This window comes from Rattus norvegicus, chromosome 14 (assembly GCF_021556685.1).
Source record: "Rattus norvegicus strain SHRSP/BbbUtx chromosome 14, alternate assembly SHRSP_T2T, whole genome shotgun sequence".
NCBI lineage: Eukaryota > Metazoa > Chordata > Mammalia > Rodentia > Muridae > Rattus > Rattus norvegicus.
Window position 1 is genome coordinate 15,719,884 of NC_141547.1, and position 17,628 is coordinate 15,737,511.

Below are 17,628 nucleotides of genomic sequence, written 5' to 3' on the forward strand. Positions count from 1 at the left end.
TCACAGTGAGCCCGGAACAGCAAATACTAGCAAAGCGATCGCAACAAAAGCCTTGAGAATTATTGAAAGAAAATAATAAAATTTTAAGTTATCATTTTCCTTCTTTTTTCCCCCCATTTGAATACCCCAGACAAGGTTGGCAGGGACTGGAACATGAGCATAAAACTTGCCAGCATCTCAGTGCCAGGAAGCACACACACAATGCTGTGCCTGCAGCCACTCGAACAAATACACATGCCCAGACAAGATGCCATTTGGCTGGCTTTTGGCTGCTGAACTCTGTCACGGGGGTAATCATGAGCTAGTAAACATGTTATTATTTAGGTGATAGAATCTGCACTTGGCGAAGATCCGTTTTGCTTGCTGCTGTTGACTTTAAGCATCATTGCTACTATTTTTATACATCTTAAAATTATTCGCCTCTCGTGTAGATGCTCCCCTACCCCCAGGACACTTGTTGTTAGTAATATCTGACTAAACTGGTTTTAAATGTGCTACTTTAGAGTTTTCTTTGCGATTTTATCATCTGTAAGAATTTGTCTTCCTGTCTCCCTTTGTTTTAACCTTCAGGGTCCCCCAGCACACTGAAAGGGGTATCCTTGCTTGTGCATCCACTCTGTGCAATTATTTATTCATCAGGTAAACGGACTGACCAGTCAAAGCCCTCTCCTAGAGGTCGTCAGTTCTAGTGCGGACTTATCTACAGCCTGTGAACTCTGTAGAGAAGTGAACAGACATCAACAGTAACTGTATCCTTCTTTCAAGGACTCCACCACTGCAACAAAACAAAAGCTGGGGCTAAGACATAGCTGAGTGGTCCAGCACCTGCCAAACATGTCTAGGGTTCTGGTTTAGATCCCCCACACCAAAATATAAACTAGTTACGGCATGGTCTAAAACAGTGGCTCTCTGTGAGTTCAAGGCCAATCTGGTCTACAGAGTGAGGTCCGGGACAGCCAAAGCTACACAGAGAAACCCTGTCTGGAAGAATAACAAAATTTTTTCAGCATTCCTAATGCTATGACCCTTTAATACAGTTTCTCGTGTTCCATTGCCCACCAGCCATGAAATTGTTTTCATTGTTACATCACCACTGTGATTTTGCTATTGCTATTAATTTTAATGTAACTAACTGATGTGGGGGTTGCAACTCACAGGTTGAGAACAGCTGGAATGAGCAACACATCTGCCATCCTCAGATTTCCCTAAAATGACTGTGTCTGCCACCCCTCTGCTGACACCTCCTTTGCCCTGGGCTCAGGCTGCCAGGGAATGAAGAGTGTGCGTGTCATCAGGAAGCACTGGAGCAGTCCACCCAGCCACTGCCAAGTCAGAGCTGCAAACGGGAAGTTGCTGACATTGGACTTGGGACGGAGTGGCACCCTGCAGCAAGGGGAATCCCATCTACAAGCTTCTGAAGCCTCTGGTTCTGAGCTTCTTCTAAGTGCTTTCATTTCTCAGAAAGTCCTTTTTTTTTTTTTTTTTTTAGGGGGATCTGTGCTCACAAGCATTTAAGAACAGGTTGTTTTTATTGGGTTTTATTTCTCTGGTCTGGGGCTGTAATCACAGGCCAAATCTACGAACTGGAAACTGAAACTAAGTTCTTTAACACTCTCTCTCTCCCTCTCCCTCTCCCCCCCCCCCCTCTCTAAGCGAGCCATGAACAGTGAATAAATACTAGTGAAGTAAAAGTGCCAAAAGCCTTGAGAACTTCTGAAAGAAAATTTGTATTTTAAAGGTGATCAGTTTTCTTTTCTTTTCCATTCAACTACCCCATTTAGATAGCAGTGACGGGACCATTAACAGCAGTTTGCTACAGATGTTCTGGAATGGTTTCCCACGCTGGTTCTATCCCTGAGGTTGATACCCTGAGCAGGCTCCCATGCAAAGCAAGAGAGGAAATCTTTGACTTGTTTCTGTTCACACAGGCAGAACACAGATTGCCACTTCACATTCCCAGGCACTGGGATACCAGTGGGGCCTGCATAGAGCCACCTCAGCCACTCATCCCAGCTGTGGCAAGGCCCACACCAGCAAAGAACAAACTTTTTAGTGTGCATCTTAGGGTGGTCATGGTGGCACAGGCCTTTAATTGTAAGCACTGGGAGGCAGGTGGCAGGTGGATGGATATCTTTGAGTTCAAGGCTAGCCTGATCTACATAGTTCCAGGGCAGCCAGGACTACATAGTAAGACCATCTTGAAAAACCAAAATAGTAATAGTAATAATAATAAAAATAATTCATTTTGGTCTTTATCAGATTTGTTTAGTATAATCAGATCTCCAAAATCGTGCTTACTTGGAAGAATGGGGACAATGGGTGTTCTGAATCTGCAAAACTCAACTTCAGATCCTACCCAGGGACCACTACCTCATACACTCTTCCAAGCTTCTGGACTGGCTGGTTGGTTTTCCCTGTGTGTGTGTGTGTGTGTGTGTGTGTGTGTGTGTGTGTGTGTGTGTGTGTGACTTCTGACTTTTGTACTTGCATATGATTCCTCTCCTGGTCATTTGTTTAAGCACACCCCACTCTTCTGTTTTGTTTTTCTTTGAGATGGGCTCTCTACATAGTCCTGGTTGCTCTGCAACTCTCTATATAGACAAGTCCAGCCTTGAACTCAGAGATCCACCTGCCTCTACCTCCCAAGTGCTAGGATTAAAGGTGTGTACTACCACAGGCAACCTGTAAGTACACTTCACTCTTGAGTGTGTGTGTGTGTGTGTGTGTGTGTGTGTGTGTGTGTGTGAGAGAGAGAGAGAGAGAGAGAGAGAGAGAGAGAGAGAGAGAGAGAGATGGCTTCTCTATGTAGCCCTAGCTATCCTGGAACTCACTACGTAGACCAAGCTGGCCTGAAACTCAGGGATCTGCCTGCCTCTGCCTCCCAAGTGCTGAGATTACTCTTAAGGCTCTCCTGATGTTGACTGTTCTTCCAGGATCATCAAAGTTCTTCTGCCTTTAGGGAACTGGCTCTTAGGAACTTTCACATTAGATAACACTTCAGTCATTTGACATGAACTGTATAATTGGTTTGTTTTTTATTTTTTTTACAGATTTGAATATCTAGGAAGAAATGCACATTTTTCTCCCATCCACAAAAATTCCATGATATGTATACCATACTTGCTATAATCTGTCAGAATTCAGTGCAAAATGATCTGTGCTAGTCAACAGGTCTGCTTTCAAGTACAGGTACTGTTTATTAGGCAACGCGTATGTACAATACATGTATGCTGCAGTAACTTTCATTTTAGCATGAAATTTGGTATAAGTCCAATTTAACCCTCTCCTAGGTGTTATTTCCAGAAACGCCAAAGAAACCTCAAAGATGACTTTGGCCAAGTGGACAGACAGAGGGACATCAGGAGCCCGATCCATGGATTTGCTCTTTGGAGAGACTGCATGACCAAGTGTTAGAGAGCAGGGGCCACAGAAATGGAGGTTCTGGAGTCTTAAAGGGGTTTAATGAGAAAAAAACTCATGACCAACAGAGCTTAACACTATGTAATATTTACTAAACTATTTTTTCCTAGTAAGGGACTATTTATCCATTTGCTGTTTTTCCTTGACATTCTCAGATCTGTTTTCCTTAACATCTTGACTGAGAACTTGTACAATATAAAAATAACACTGTCACCATGTATCTTTTTTGTTTAATGTAAAACTGCCAGCACCTCTCCCCACTCTAAAATTCTGAGGTTCCTACACTGCAGTCTATTCTGCAGAAGCAGGTTCAGAGAGACTGCTCTTGGCACCCTCTCACAGTAGCCATTCCTCATCAGAAGTTCGCAAAATGAAAGTCTCATGGCTTCTGTCCCTGCCCCATTCCCTTCCAACTGTTCTTCCAGATTCCACAGCTGTCCCATGATTTGTTCCCTTGAAAGTTTAGCTCTATTCTAGTCCTTGGACTACATCAATGTAGGATTTAGCTCTCTAGAAATTTCCATCTTTCCCAAGCAGCAACTTCCTCCCTGTTCTGGTGGCAGGGTTTCTGTGTCACAGTCCCAGTTTGTGGACACAGGTTTCATTCTTGGCCTCTGATGTTAAGTGTTGAACCAGTACACCCCATAGGAAGCTCCCATCCCAATCCCAGGGCAAGTCACAGGCAGGAAAGAGGGAAATTCCCCTTCATCACTGTAACCTCTATGTATGTACTCTTCTGGGTTCCAGCTATCTGCTGCTTTGGTTGCTCTGCAGAGTGACACCCACGTTCACTTTCGTCCTTGACACTGTTACTGCCCACTCACAAAGAAATCAATCCAAACATCCACGACGCAGAATCAGAACTGGAGTAATGATTAACTTTGCAATCCCTTTTGTAACTCGTGGCCGGTACCTGCACGTGGTGTAAAATTTCCACTTCCCAGCTTCTGTTCCCAATGCCTATTCTAACTGCGTGCAAGTTCATTCAATTGTATAGACTTTGGATCTGGCTAAATTTGGTGTGTGCTTATTTTTTTATAAATGGAATAAAATTTAAAAAGTATTTTATAATGCACTGTATAGGGTAAACAGACAAATTTCACAAAGATATAATGCAAAAATAAACAATGCAAATCAACAAATATAAAAACCATGTTTAGGACCGGACTTAAATATCAGCTCTATGTTTTATTTATGAGAGAAGAAAGATGAGCCTCAAAGCCATTTTCAAATGTATTCTACAAAGCATTGCATCTGTTTTCTCAAAGAGCTCACGCTTTGGAAAGTGAAACTTAACTCACTCATAAAAAATCAAAAAGGAACACAGGCAGGAAAGAGGGAAATTCCAAGCTCATGGGTCACTATAAACACAAGCAGTGTCCTCGGTTTAACATCAGGGAACTTCCCTCGAAGGTTGTTGAGTCCTGCTGAGTCATCTCCCAAGTCAGCCAATCAAGACTCAGGGAGGGAAACTCTGTGCACATAAATACTGAACAGTAGCCTGCACTTCATGAAGCGCTTCACCCTCGGCTGAGCTGCATTCCAATCCCAGCTACATCCCGAGCCCAGCTACATTCGAGCCCAGCCACATCCCGAGCCAACCTTCCAGAAGCACCATGAACCCAAGTGCTGCTGTCGTTCTCTGCCTCGTGCTGCTGAGTCTGAGTGGGACTCAAGGTAAGGGCCACCAAGGCCATTTAATTATCAGAGTCAGAAAGAGGACTGAGCTCAGTTCTAGACACAGTACGTATCTAAGCTTTAGTGTGTACTCTAAAGAGGGGAGCAGGAAGAAATCCCTTCAGCCTGCAGAATGTATCGTATGCTGGTTGAAGTCAGAGAAAAACAGAGTAAGAGGAAGGGGACAAAGAGGAAAGGGGGAGGGAGGAGAAGAGAGGAGAGAGCTGGAAGAGAGAGTCCGAGTAAGACATAGATGCCTCCTTACCTGAGCCTAACCAATACTATGCATATTACCTAAGGGCGGGATTTCCTAACTGACAAGCTGCAGATCTCTCCTCACCATGATCAGATAGTTGACCATTCAGCCTATGATACCACGGGATGCACCTCTCCACAGATTGCATGACAATATGGGGCAGGTTCTGCTAAACACTGCCTCACCTGTTTTAAGTGCCTGAAATGAAATGGTGGCTTTACCACTTGTCTCCCTGCAGGGATCCCTCTCGCAAGAACGGTGCGCTGCACCTGCATCGACTTCCATGAACAGCCGCTGAGACCCAGGGCCATAGGAAAACTTGAAATCATTCCTGCAAGTCTATCCTGTCCGCATGTTGAGATTATGTGAGTACAATCCCACCTGCCGATAACGCCCCTTCCGTAACCACAGGGTAGATCCAAGAGGGAGATCGGGAAGGACCGGGGTCCCTGAGGACTCTACGTCTAAGGCACCATGCCTGAATTCTGACAGGGACCTGCAGGGCCATCAGCTCTGCTGACCTGACGTTAATCTGAGGACCTCACTCTTATGTCCACAGTGCCACAATGAAAAAGAACAATGAGAAGAGGTGTCTGAATCCGGAATCTGAGGCCATCAAGAGCTTATTGAAAGCGGTGAGCCAAAGAAGGTAGGTTTGCTGTTGCTTTCTCAGGAAATGGCAGACGGGGAAGTAGCCATTCCCTGGGCCCTGCCGAGGGTGTCTGCCTTAAACTCGTGGCACCAGCATGTGCCTTTTCCCTCCATTTACACAGACACTGAGGTGTCGTCTTAGGGCATACATTCCTAGTGTCTAGAAGTGAAGCAGTTATAACTGTCCGGGTAATGTTGCCAAATGGTCCCCCATTTCCTCACTTAAAAAAACAAAAACAAACATAAGTCCCAGCTCCCGTGACCCATAGAGATTGTAGAGATGAAAACACACCAGGCCTCTTGCCCGAGGGTCTTTGGGTTCCCAAACCAACGGCAGAGTCGACTCCACTCAGTACACTTTCCTCTTCCTACAGGTCTAAAAGAGCTCCGTAACTAGAGAGAAGCCACTCGCCACAGTGCTGAGACCGATGGACAGCAGAGAGACGGTCTCTCCACCTCCCTTTACCCAGTGTGCGGCTAGTCCTAACTGTCCCTGTTTCTCCTGACCATGGTCCCATCAGCTGCTACTCCCACTACAGGGTGATGGACAAGGCCTGGTCCTGAGACAAAAGTAACTCCAGCAGCAAGGCTTCCCAATTCTCTAAGAGCTGGTCCGAATCTTCCCTCAGGCAGCTATGACAGTTCTCCTAGCTCTGTTCTGTAAGCTATGTGCAGGTACTAATCTCTTCAGCATGTGCCATGCCCCAGCCTGCTCCTCACACCCTCCTTCTCCCTAGCTCTAAGCTCATCAGTTCTGAGTTCACCTGAGCTCCTTTATTTCAAATGCAGTCCAGGTGAGATGGCAAATCAAGTTTGTCAGAACAAACTTACCACCACCTTCCCAAGGGAATTTCATAACTCAGAATACTCACAGGAACATAGACATGCATGTTTAAATATTATTTAATGACCGACTGTACAAAGTGGAACTCCTAGATGTATTTTTTGTACGATTTTCATTGTATATGTAAGAACTTGTGTCGTTAAGTATGTATCAATGGGTAGTTAAAGTTTACATAGGCAAATGCTTTGAATGCTACATATTACAAGATGTGTTGGATGGTTTTCAAAATAAAATGTACTGTATTGAATGTAGTATGAGACCAAAAAAGTAATAAAGTAATAATAACTGACATGAAATGCCAAGAGTGTCCTGTGACTAAGAATTATTTCAGAGGTTTAGAGACTCGGTGGCCTGGACAAGATGTTGGGGTGGGTAGGAGACAAATAAGTCAGGAGAATTACCACTCTGCTCCTTGGTAAGGCCCATCATGTAGGCTTCCCGTGACTGGTGAGGCAGAAAGGAAAAGGCCTGAGTGTGGAGCCTGTCTTGTTAGTTTTCACTGTCAACTCCACACAGTTGAGAGTCCCTGGGAAGAGGGGGGGGGGCTGTGCAGATCAGACCTGTCTGTGGCCATGTGTGGGTGACCTTGACTGATGCTCAGTCCACTCAGGGCAGCGCCAGCCTGAGCAGGTGGTCCCGGCTTACATGAGTCAGGGGAAGCAACCCCGAGTGCCAGTATGAACCCTAAAGACTTCATCTTGATAACCCTGACAGCAACAGAGCCGCGAGCAAAGTCCCCCCATAGCCAGTGAAAGCAGGTAGTCACGGCTTGTGTAGGCATCAGTCTGATACTAACTCACGGAGCTGAACATCTTCTTCCATGGTTTCTGCTCCAGCCTCCTGCCCGGCTTCCTTCCATGGGTGACAGACTGTTACCTACAAACATGAGCTTAAATTAAGCCCTTAAGTTGCTTCCGGTCAGAGCATTGGTCACAGCAACAGAAAGGAAACCAGAACAGACTCCCAGATGCAAGTTTCTCTAAGGCAACTCCGTCACGATATTGCACAGAACATTGCCCAGGAGGCAATCAGTTCATTTCCCTCCTAGCCCTGTCTTCACCTCTGTTCTAGATACTTGGCTCCTACCATCACCTACCCAGTTCCCCCAACAAGAAACCCACATTACCACTTCTTCCTCACCTCTCTGTCCAAAGAGTGAACAAGATGCTTGCAACAGTTAGCTGTTGTGTAAATCCTTGGCTTCTGGGATGTCTGAAGAGCTCTCATGGGGTCTGTAAGACGGCTCAACATACAGGCACCCGACACAGCCTGAAGACCCTAACCCTGAATTCAGTCCCCAGGACCCCTGAGGGCAGAAATGTCCCCATGCCTGCAAGCTGGCCTCTGATTTCCACACCCATCCCTACCTCTACTCATCGCACACACGGTAAAAACACTTAAGGAATTCTCATGGATAAAATCAGACCAACAGTTGAAAATTAGTAAGAATTTCACAAAAGAAAAAAAAGCACAAGCCCCTCATGGAGAAGATGCACGACCTCGTTTCTAATGAAAGAAATGTGCATTCAGAAGCCTAAAGACTTCATCTTGATAACCCTGACAGCAATAGAGCCATGAGCAAAGTCCCCCCATAGCCAGTGAAAGCAGGTAGTCACGGCTTGTGTAGGCATCAGTCTGATACTAACTCACGGAGCTGAACATCTGCTCATGTTGTAGCGATTCTGTTACCATAGAGTAATCTATCTCTTGCCTGGGACCTATTCAAGGATATCACAGCAGAGCTGGCTGATCATCAGAGCCAGTGGGAAGACTCTACCACTGAAGACACCAGACACTGGAATCGGCTAGACCTCACGGTGCTGGAACACGCTGAGGCTGCTGGGAAGAACCATCAACTGTGGTCCTACCCGGTTTGACCATGTGTGCAACACTACCAAGAGCAGGCAAGGTGTGCCCATTCATGCAACAGCTGCAGGTCTACTAAGGGATGACCAGAAACTCTCTGGTGAATCTGACGCTCACTCTGTAGGAGCAAATCACCTGCTACTGGGAACCCAGTCAGAAGCTCATGGCTGGGGATACTGGGGGGTCCCAGTGAGCCTATCTATGTCCATTTTTGCTAACTGGACATGATATATCCATCAAGTTGACTCTTGGTAACTCTTTTTATATCTGGTAATTCTCTTTATATCTGTGGCTTGTTGCTGCTGTCAGGTTTAGTGAGAAAAGCTGCTCTCTGCAGTCAGAAGCAGAAACTACAAAGGCTCATCTCTGATAGATGAGGAGTGATAGCCAAGTCCTCAGCCAGAGTGGGGGTGGCAGGCGATCGCACGTGTACACCAGCACTCAGGAGACACTGCAGAAGAAAGGGCGGGAAGTGTCGGAGCAGGAAGGAGGGGTGCAGAACACTGACTTCTGAGAGGGACAGCACAGCAGTTATGACAACCTGCATTAAACCTGCACAAGAGCTCAGGGCATGCACTCCCCACTTGGGGGATTTATATCGTTATTGGTCAGGAGGAATTTCTTCAGTGGTATAGTGTGCGGAGTGGATGGAGTCTTGAGTCTCTGTGTACATGGGCACAGCCATGCCTCAGACCAATGGGAACTTGCAAAGCGTTCCTGTGTTCCAGTTGTGTTTATAACCAATTGACCAGTGTGTGCAAAGACCAGGAAGCTCAGCTCCCCACTCCTGGATGACTGAGACTGCCCCCCCCACATACATAATAACATATGCCGAGTTTCCGGGATGCACAGTTAAGTGCCCGCCATAAGAGAGACCATTGCCTACCTGATCCCAGCTTTTCTGTATGTGTGTCCATCATATCTTCATTTCCTTATCACCCGACTTGGGTTTCCAGAACCAAGTCATGCAAGACACAGTGGTACAGACACTGGATGCGTGCCTAGGTCCTCTAAGCATCTCTAATGCAGTAGACTGGGTCATTCAAACACAGACACAGACACAGACACAGACACAGACACAGACACAGACAGACAGACAGACAGACAGACAGACACTCTCTCTTCTCTCTCTCTCCCCCTCTCCCCCCACCCCATTCTGAAGGCATATTCTATACTAAAAAAGGGAACAGGGCCTAGAGAACAGGGCCTAGAGAGATGGCTAAGCACTGGCTGCCTCTTCCAGATGACAGGTTTGGTTCCCATCACCTACAAGGCACCTAACAATCACCAGGCACTCCAGCTCTCAGGGATCCAGTGCTCTCTGCTAATCTCCTCAGATACTGCACACAGTGGCGCAAGATATACAAGCAGGTAAGACACATATGTAAAGATAAAAATATCCTTTTTAAAATTTAAAACTCTAGAATACTGCCAATCTTGAGATGCCCTCATGAACATCACCAGACGAACATGAGATTTTTCACACTGTGGTATATAATAAAAGAATGGCGTATGCCTTTCACCACGGAACCCTATACACACAATAAACAGTAGAAGGACAAGAGAGAAGCCCTGGGCCAAACCCTAGCACATGCAAAACCCAAAACAAAGCCAAACCTTCCCAAAGGGCACCTTTCAATCCAGCTGGAGAAACCCTCTTACCTCAGTTCCTTCTTTTAAAGGCCCTTTCTTCCTCTTCCTTTTCTGGATGGATGTTTTACTTTATTTCCTTAGGATGCTAGTCAAGGCCTCTAGCAAGCTAGGTATTCGACTTTCCTTCTTTTCTTCCTTCCTCACAACTACATTTCCAAACGCAAGGCCTTGGCTTTGAAGACTGGCACAGTGGCTGAATTTTAGGAGAGACACACATCCAGACCACAGCGCCTACCTTGTTGTTTTCTGGTAAACACTCTTCGGAGAGGTGTGGAGAGAGCTTTAAACTTCTCTGTTCAAGAGCAAGGCGTGCATTCAACAAACACTTATGCTTGTCATATACCAGGTCACAAGAAACAACTGTGGCCTCCAGTTTAACTCCTGAACAGACAACTGTCTGTCACTTACTCTGTGGACTTAAGGCGTGCAAAGAAAACCAGGAGCATGATGGCAGGCCTGGACTCTGACACACATTTGTGTCTGACGGACAAAAAGAGAAAAGTGAGTCTTAGTATGAGAGAGCATACTCTCTCTCTCTCTCTCTCTCTCTCTGTCTCTCTCTCTCTCTCTCTCTCTCACACACACACACACACACATCTGTTAAGTTTGGAAGAAAGTAAACACACAGTTGCAGCTTCAGGTATCGTCAGAGCTGATGTTGGACAGACATAAATTAAAGTCTTTCTGTGCGGGGTGGGTCTGCCATCAATGCTGTATTTTATATTTTATGCTGCATACATGTTATAAAACACACAAAAAGTGACAGGCAGTTAGTTATTCTTTTCCAAGGCTTCTGTGTCTGAAAATGTAACCCAGCACTACATAGAGTTTTGATAGCCTCAGACTATGCTGGCCGTAATGTTAGACTAGAGATGAAAACCGCTATTGCCCAGTGACACGGGTCAGTCTAAGGCTACACCACAGATACTACGTACGAGTAGCCATGGACTGAGAACCTCAGAACTTCCGTCTTCCGATGACTGACATCTGTATAAATAAATAAATGCATGTGACCCATGTCGTCTCATCCATACTCACACTAACAATGCTTGGGAGCAGTGCTCGAGGAAGCAGGGTTGAAAGGGTGGGCGCTTGTCAGGAAGGGGGACGAGAGCCTGGAGCTGTAGGGTGACAAAGCAAAAGGGACTTGGGGTACTTATCCTTCACAACAACATACCTCAGAGTGAAACTCTTCAGGGCAGATTAGGGAAACTCCTAGGGAAGACAGAAGGTCGATTTGTCCTAAGAGCAAGCCTCACAGGTTCACCTTACTGTTAAATCCACAGGCTTCGTGAGTAACTACATACCTCTGGGACTACAGGAAACATCATTTAATGTGGAGAGGAAGAACTGAGAGAAAAATACCAGAAGCGTAAGAAATCCCAAGCCATACATCCTCAGACTCTGAAGCACCCATCCTGCATTTTGGCATCTAAGACAAAAGCTAAATTAAAAGTATAACTAGGGAGACAACTGTGGAAAATACAAGTGTGACATCATGTCTACCTCTAACTAAACTACTAAAAACTAAAATGAAATCTATTTTGACTATGGGTTTCTCTGTACAGATCTCCGGATTTGTCTTTTTTTTTTTTTTTTTTTGCTCCAACAAAAGTTGTGGGATGAATTATACATATCTATATTTTATGTATGACATAGAAATATATTTTATATATAATATATACTACATAAATATATATAGTACTTATTATATATGTTCTATATAAAATATAGAATAGAATATATATAAAATTTATGGTTCACAGGCTACAGTCCAGCTAGCCCAACAATGGCTGCCTATGAAAAGAAGGTCCAGAAATCCAGTAGTTGCTCAGTTCACAAGGCTGGATGTCTCAGCTGGTCTTCAGTACATGCTGGAGCCCCAAAGTAGACTCTAACGCCCGTGAAGGAATAGACTTCCTAGCAAGGGAAAGATCGAGCAGGCAAAGAGTGAGGCGTCCCTCTCCCACAGCCTTTATACAGGCTGCCAGCAGAAGGTGTAGCCCAGAATAGAGGTGGCTCTTCCTACCTCAAAAGCTCTGGCTTAAAGGTGTGTCTGCCCTCCTCCAATATCCGGATCTTCCAGATTCAAATGATTCAATTAAGTTCCTTAGCCCTTTGGGTTTTAGTTTACTCCAGATGTGGTCAAATAACTGCTAAAACACCATCACCTCAGCACATTCAGCACACTGAGTTTTCCTGTTCACATTATGGATGCCGAGTCTCTTCGGGTGTCACACAGTGCCTTTAGATGTCACATAGTAGGCTGGAGAGACAGCTCCGTAGTTAAGAGCACTGGCTGCTCTCCCAGAGGTCCTGAGTTCAACTCCCAGCAACCACATGGTGGCTCACAACCATCTGTAATGGGATCCGATGCCCTCTTCTGGTGTGTCTGAAGACAGCTACAGTGTACTCATATACATAAAATAAATAAACCTTAAAAAGTAGATTTGGAAGTCACATAGTACCTTTAGATGTCACAAAGTATCTTCAGTTAGGTGTCACACAGTGTCTTCAGGTGTCAGACGGTGTCTTTAGTGCTCTCTCTTTTCCTCTTCATTTTCTTTCTGTTCTCAGAATCAATCATTTCCATGATCTTATCTTCAATATGCTGACTTTTTTTCTTCTTCTGATTACTCAAGACTGCTGCTGAAGACCTCTGGGGATTTTTAGTTTGAGTTTTGTGTGTTTTTGTTGGTATCGGTGTCTGACCTAGGGGCCTCAAGCATGAGGACACTAGGCACGTGTAGACACTAGGCACGTGTAGACACTAGGCATGTTTCTTACCGCTGTGCTGAACTGTCAGCCTCTCAAGTCTTTCAATTCTTCAGATCCTCAAGCTTTTAGTTCCTTTTTTATAATTATCTCCACCTCTTTGTTGCTATCCTCTGTTTTTGCCAATTGTTATTCTTCGCAGTGTAAGCATACTTAGCTGTGTAAGTATGTTTAAGACAATCGATCTGACGTGTTTAGCTTTCTAGCTGCTAAGCCGTGGCACACACCTTTAACATCAGCACTCAGGAGGCAGAGGAGGTTGGAGTTTGAGGCCACCCTGGTCCACAGAGCGAGTTCCAGGGCAACCAGGGATATACAGAGAAAAACCCTGCCTCAAAAACAAAACCAAAAACCAAAGCAAAATGAGAAGACATTTCCAGCTAATAAATCTCTTGTCTAGCTTCCAAGGAGACCTTTGGAACCTCATTTAATTTAATTAGCCCTTCAAAGACCCTGTCTCTAAATACAGCCATGTTCTGAGATCACCAGCTGGTACATCTTCAACGAAAGGATTGCGGGGACGTAATTCATCCAACTCAAAATGTGAGTTGTATTCACTAAAAATAATCATGAAAGGAAGGCAACAAAGTAAAGAACCGAAATCTTAACATGTATGTACGTGTGTGTGTGTGTGTGTGTATGTATGTATGCATGCATGCATGCAAATGACTGGCATACATTTACGACGTCAATACTATGGTGCCCTCTTATTCTCAATGTCACCTTCCACAGGTTCAAACACCCAGGGACTCCAAGGGTGACAATAAGGTGAGAGACCAGATGTTTTGGGTTCAGACTCCATCTTAGAGAACCTGACCTGAGTAATGTTCAACTCGGGTTGACTAACAGGCCAGTTTCCAGGTTATTCCCCAACAAATCCGCACCCCCAGGTTACAAGCCTGTCCCTGGCACTTCACTTCCTAACAACCACCAATGAGGAAAAGACAAAACACACACACACACACACACACACACACACACACACACAGCCAACAAAAGTTAAGTTTATGGTTTGGCTCTCAGCACCAGTCAACTATGTTAAAGGCCATAGTGGTCCCCCAGTCAGATGTGTGCCAGGCTAGATACCCGCTTCCTGCCTCTATAAATGTTTGCCCGAAACTAAGTTTAGGGCGCCCCCCCCACCCATTCTCCTGCATGAGGGATGGGGGAGTGGCCTAAGCTTAAAGAGACCCTAATGCAATTACATCAGAATCGGCTCCTTTGGTGGACTTTGGGGGGTTCACAAATGTTTTCTGGCACAACAAAGGTATCGTGAGAGAGAACGAGACATCACTTTCACATACCTCTCATTAGAGTATATTGTTATATAGCTGTAACCTTTTATCATGCCTCGTTTATAAAGTAAACTGTGTCCTAGGTATGTAGATATAGAAAAGACAAAATAGACATATCCAGGGCCTGGTATTATCTGTGAGTTCAGGCATCCCTGGAAGGTTTTGAAATATATCCACCATGGATAAGAAAGGGGCTGCTGGGCTGGAGAGATGGCTCAGCAGTTAAGAGCACTGGCTGCTCTCCCAGAGGTCCTGAGTTCAATTCCCAGCAACCACATGGTGGCTCACAACCATCTGTAGTGGGATCCGATGCCCTCTTCTGGTGTGTCTGAAGACAGCTACAGTGTACTTATATATAATAAGTGAATAAATCTTTAAAAAAAGGGGGGGGGAGCTGCTTCTCTGAGCTTACTTGACAACTTGAAAAGGTAGATTATGTAAGTACTAAACCAAGATAAGCTAAAAATGTAACTATGATATAAATGGAGGACTGGAATAGTAGTTGGTAAAGTGTTTGCCAGTTGTTAGCATCCTGTTTAAGCTCCACCTCCACAGTTACCTGGCAACAGCCAAATATTACTAACACTATGAAAGGGGCTGCTTCCCCCTCCTCACTCTCTTACTCTTATTCTCTCTCTTTTTTTTTTTTTTTTTCGGAGCTGGGGACCGAACCCAGGGCCTTGTGCTTGCTAGGCAAGCGCTCTACCACTGAGCTAAATCCCCAACCCACTCTTATTCTCTCTTGTTCTTGCTCTTCCCCTCTTCCCCCTCTGTCCCTTCTCTCCCCATTCCCCTCCCCCCACCTCCATGTGCCCATGGTCAGCAACTTCTCCTCTCTCCTCTCTTCTCTCCTCCCTCCCTCTCTCTCTCTCTCTCTCTCTCTCTCTCTCTCTCTCTCTCTCTCTCTCTCTCTCTCTCTCTCCTCCCCCCTTCTACCCTCTTAACTCCCCTCCCCATGTCCTGAATAAACTCTATTCTATACTATACCATTGCGTGCCTGGTCCCTCAGAGGGAAGGGATGCTTCAGCATTGACCCACTGAGGCACCCCCTTTCTCAGACCTCCATAGAACATAATCCCCCTCTATCTTTTCATAACACAACAACTTAAGCATGAGGATCAATTCCCCAGAACCCATGGAAAAAAAAAACCAAAAAACATGGTAGTTTGTGCTTTTAATCCCCACGCTGGTGAGGTAGAAACAGAAACATCTCGGCCAGCTTAGCCTACAGGCAGGTTCAGGGCAGTAAGAAGCTTGGTTTGAAAAACAAAACAAAAAACAAAAAAAACAGAAAACAAAAAGCCAAGCCAAGCTGGGCAGTACCTGAGGGATACCAGTCGAGGTTGACTTCAGGCTCCTACATGCCTGGACACACCTGTACACACAAATGGGCATACACACGCATGCACACTTATACATATACAACTGGAAATAATCCCATGTGCCAATTTTGGCACAGCAAACACAAAAAAGTAGAAGACTGAGAAACAGACACGTATACCCATCAGGGCCATTGCAAAATTAGCCTTCTCTTTCTGGCAAGCAATCAAAATGTTACAGAAAATATTGAGTATTTTTATCATTTGTTTTTATAATTCCACAGAAGGAAAAAAACTGAAAATGTTTATGTTCCGGGTGGGCCTCACTGTGTTGCCCATCCTGGGGTTCAGGCAACCATCCTGTCTCAGTTGCCTCAATGGCTGAGGCTACAGGTGTCCGACACCAACACCCGGAAACAGAAAATGTAATCATTTACGAGATAATTAGAGCATCACTGTATTCCTGAAATGTTAAAGACAACCCAAATCCCTAGCACTGAGAACGAACAGTCTAGACTTATAAAGAACTGTTTGAAAATAGACCATCTAGGGCTGGGTGTGGTAGCAACGCCTCTAATCCCAGCACTCGGGAGGCAGAGGTAGGTGAGTCTCCGTGAGTTCGAAGTCAGCCTGGTCTACACAGAGTTCCAGGTCAGCCAGGGCTACACAAAAAACTCTGTCTTAGGGGGCTGGAGAGATGGCTCAGTGCTTAAGAGCACTGACTTCTTTCAGTTTTGTTTGTTTGTTTGTTTTTTTTTTCCGGAGCTGGGGACCGAACCCAGGGCCTTACGCTTGCTAGGCAAGCGCCCTACCACTGAGCTAAATCCCCAACATAAGCACTGACTTCTTAAGAGGTCCTGAGTTCAAATCCCAGCAACCACATGGTGGCTCACAACCATCTGTAATGGAATCTGATGTCCTCTTCTGGTGTGTCCTAAGACAGCAACAGTGTACTTATATATAATAAATAAATCTTTTTTTTTAAAAAAAAGAAACTGTCTTTAAAAAGTTCTGAATAGGGGTTGAGGATTTAGCTCAGTGGTAGAGCGCTTGCCTAGCAAGCGCAAGACCCTGGGTTCAGTCCCCAGCTCCGAAAAAAAGAAAAGAAAAAAAAAGTTCTGAATAAATAAAATTAACAAGTGTTGCTCAGTGACAAAGATATACACATAGGTAGGGGGTGTGTTGTGAGCCTGTGTGAGGTTCCCAACACTGCTCACCCTTCATGGCCTACTATATTCCTAGCCTCAGTCCTCAGCAACTCCTTCCTCGCTGTCTTCTACCCTCGCCCAGCCCCTGCAGCCTCTGCAGCCTTCTCACATCCCCTTCTTGCAGGAAGTAGTAACTCCGGTTTCCCCTTCCGATCTGACTCAGGCTGCTGTCTGAAACACTTGGAGGCAGATGGAGATTTCCCTGCACCCAGTAACTGTGTGCTTTCCTTCTGTGAAACATTTCTCTCCCTGTGGTAGTTATTTGTTCTATGCTGATTTGCCCCCGGATAAATTATAAACTCTCTGAGGGCAAAAATATTGGTGTCCTTAGAATCTAGAATCAGAAAAGTTTGATGCATGAACGGGAGTGACTGATAGAACAGTCAGCAAAGTGTTTGTGAATGTGGAAATTTCCCAGCCTGGAGAGACACACACATCTGTACTCCCAGGACTAGTTACACAGAAAAAAAAAAAAAAAAAAAAAAAAAGAAAGAAAGAAAGAAAAAAGATCAGCCTGAGCCTCAAAAAAAACAAACAAACAAAAAAAAACAAACAAAAAAAACAAAAAAAAAAGGAAAAGGTAAATTAATTAATAACATGGAGCTTTTTTCCTTATAGGGATTTTTGGGTTTTTTTGGTTGTTCGATTGTTTTGTTTGCTTTGC

General features: G+C 45.0%; 2 protein-coding genes across 7 annotated transcripts in view; one reads left to right on the forward strand and one right to left on the reverse strand.

Moving 5' to 3' along the window:
- Positions 1-17,628, reverse strand: part of Art3 (ADP-ribosyltransferase 3) — an 83,980-nt gene that overhangs the window by 64,307 nt on the left and 2,045 nt on the right. The window lies entirely within an intron of this gene.
- On the forward strand, positions 4,945-7,142 carry Cxcl10 (C-X-C motif chemokine ligand 10). The gene is given in 4 exon segments (NM_139089.2): positions 4,945-5,097; positions 5,592-5,718; positions 5,913-6,002; positions 6,379-7,142. Coding segments are annotated over 4 exon segments (297 nt in total). The 5' UTR covers positions 4,945-5,036; the 3' UTR covers positions 6,398-7,142.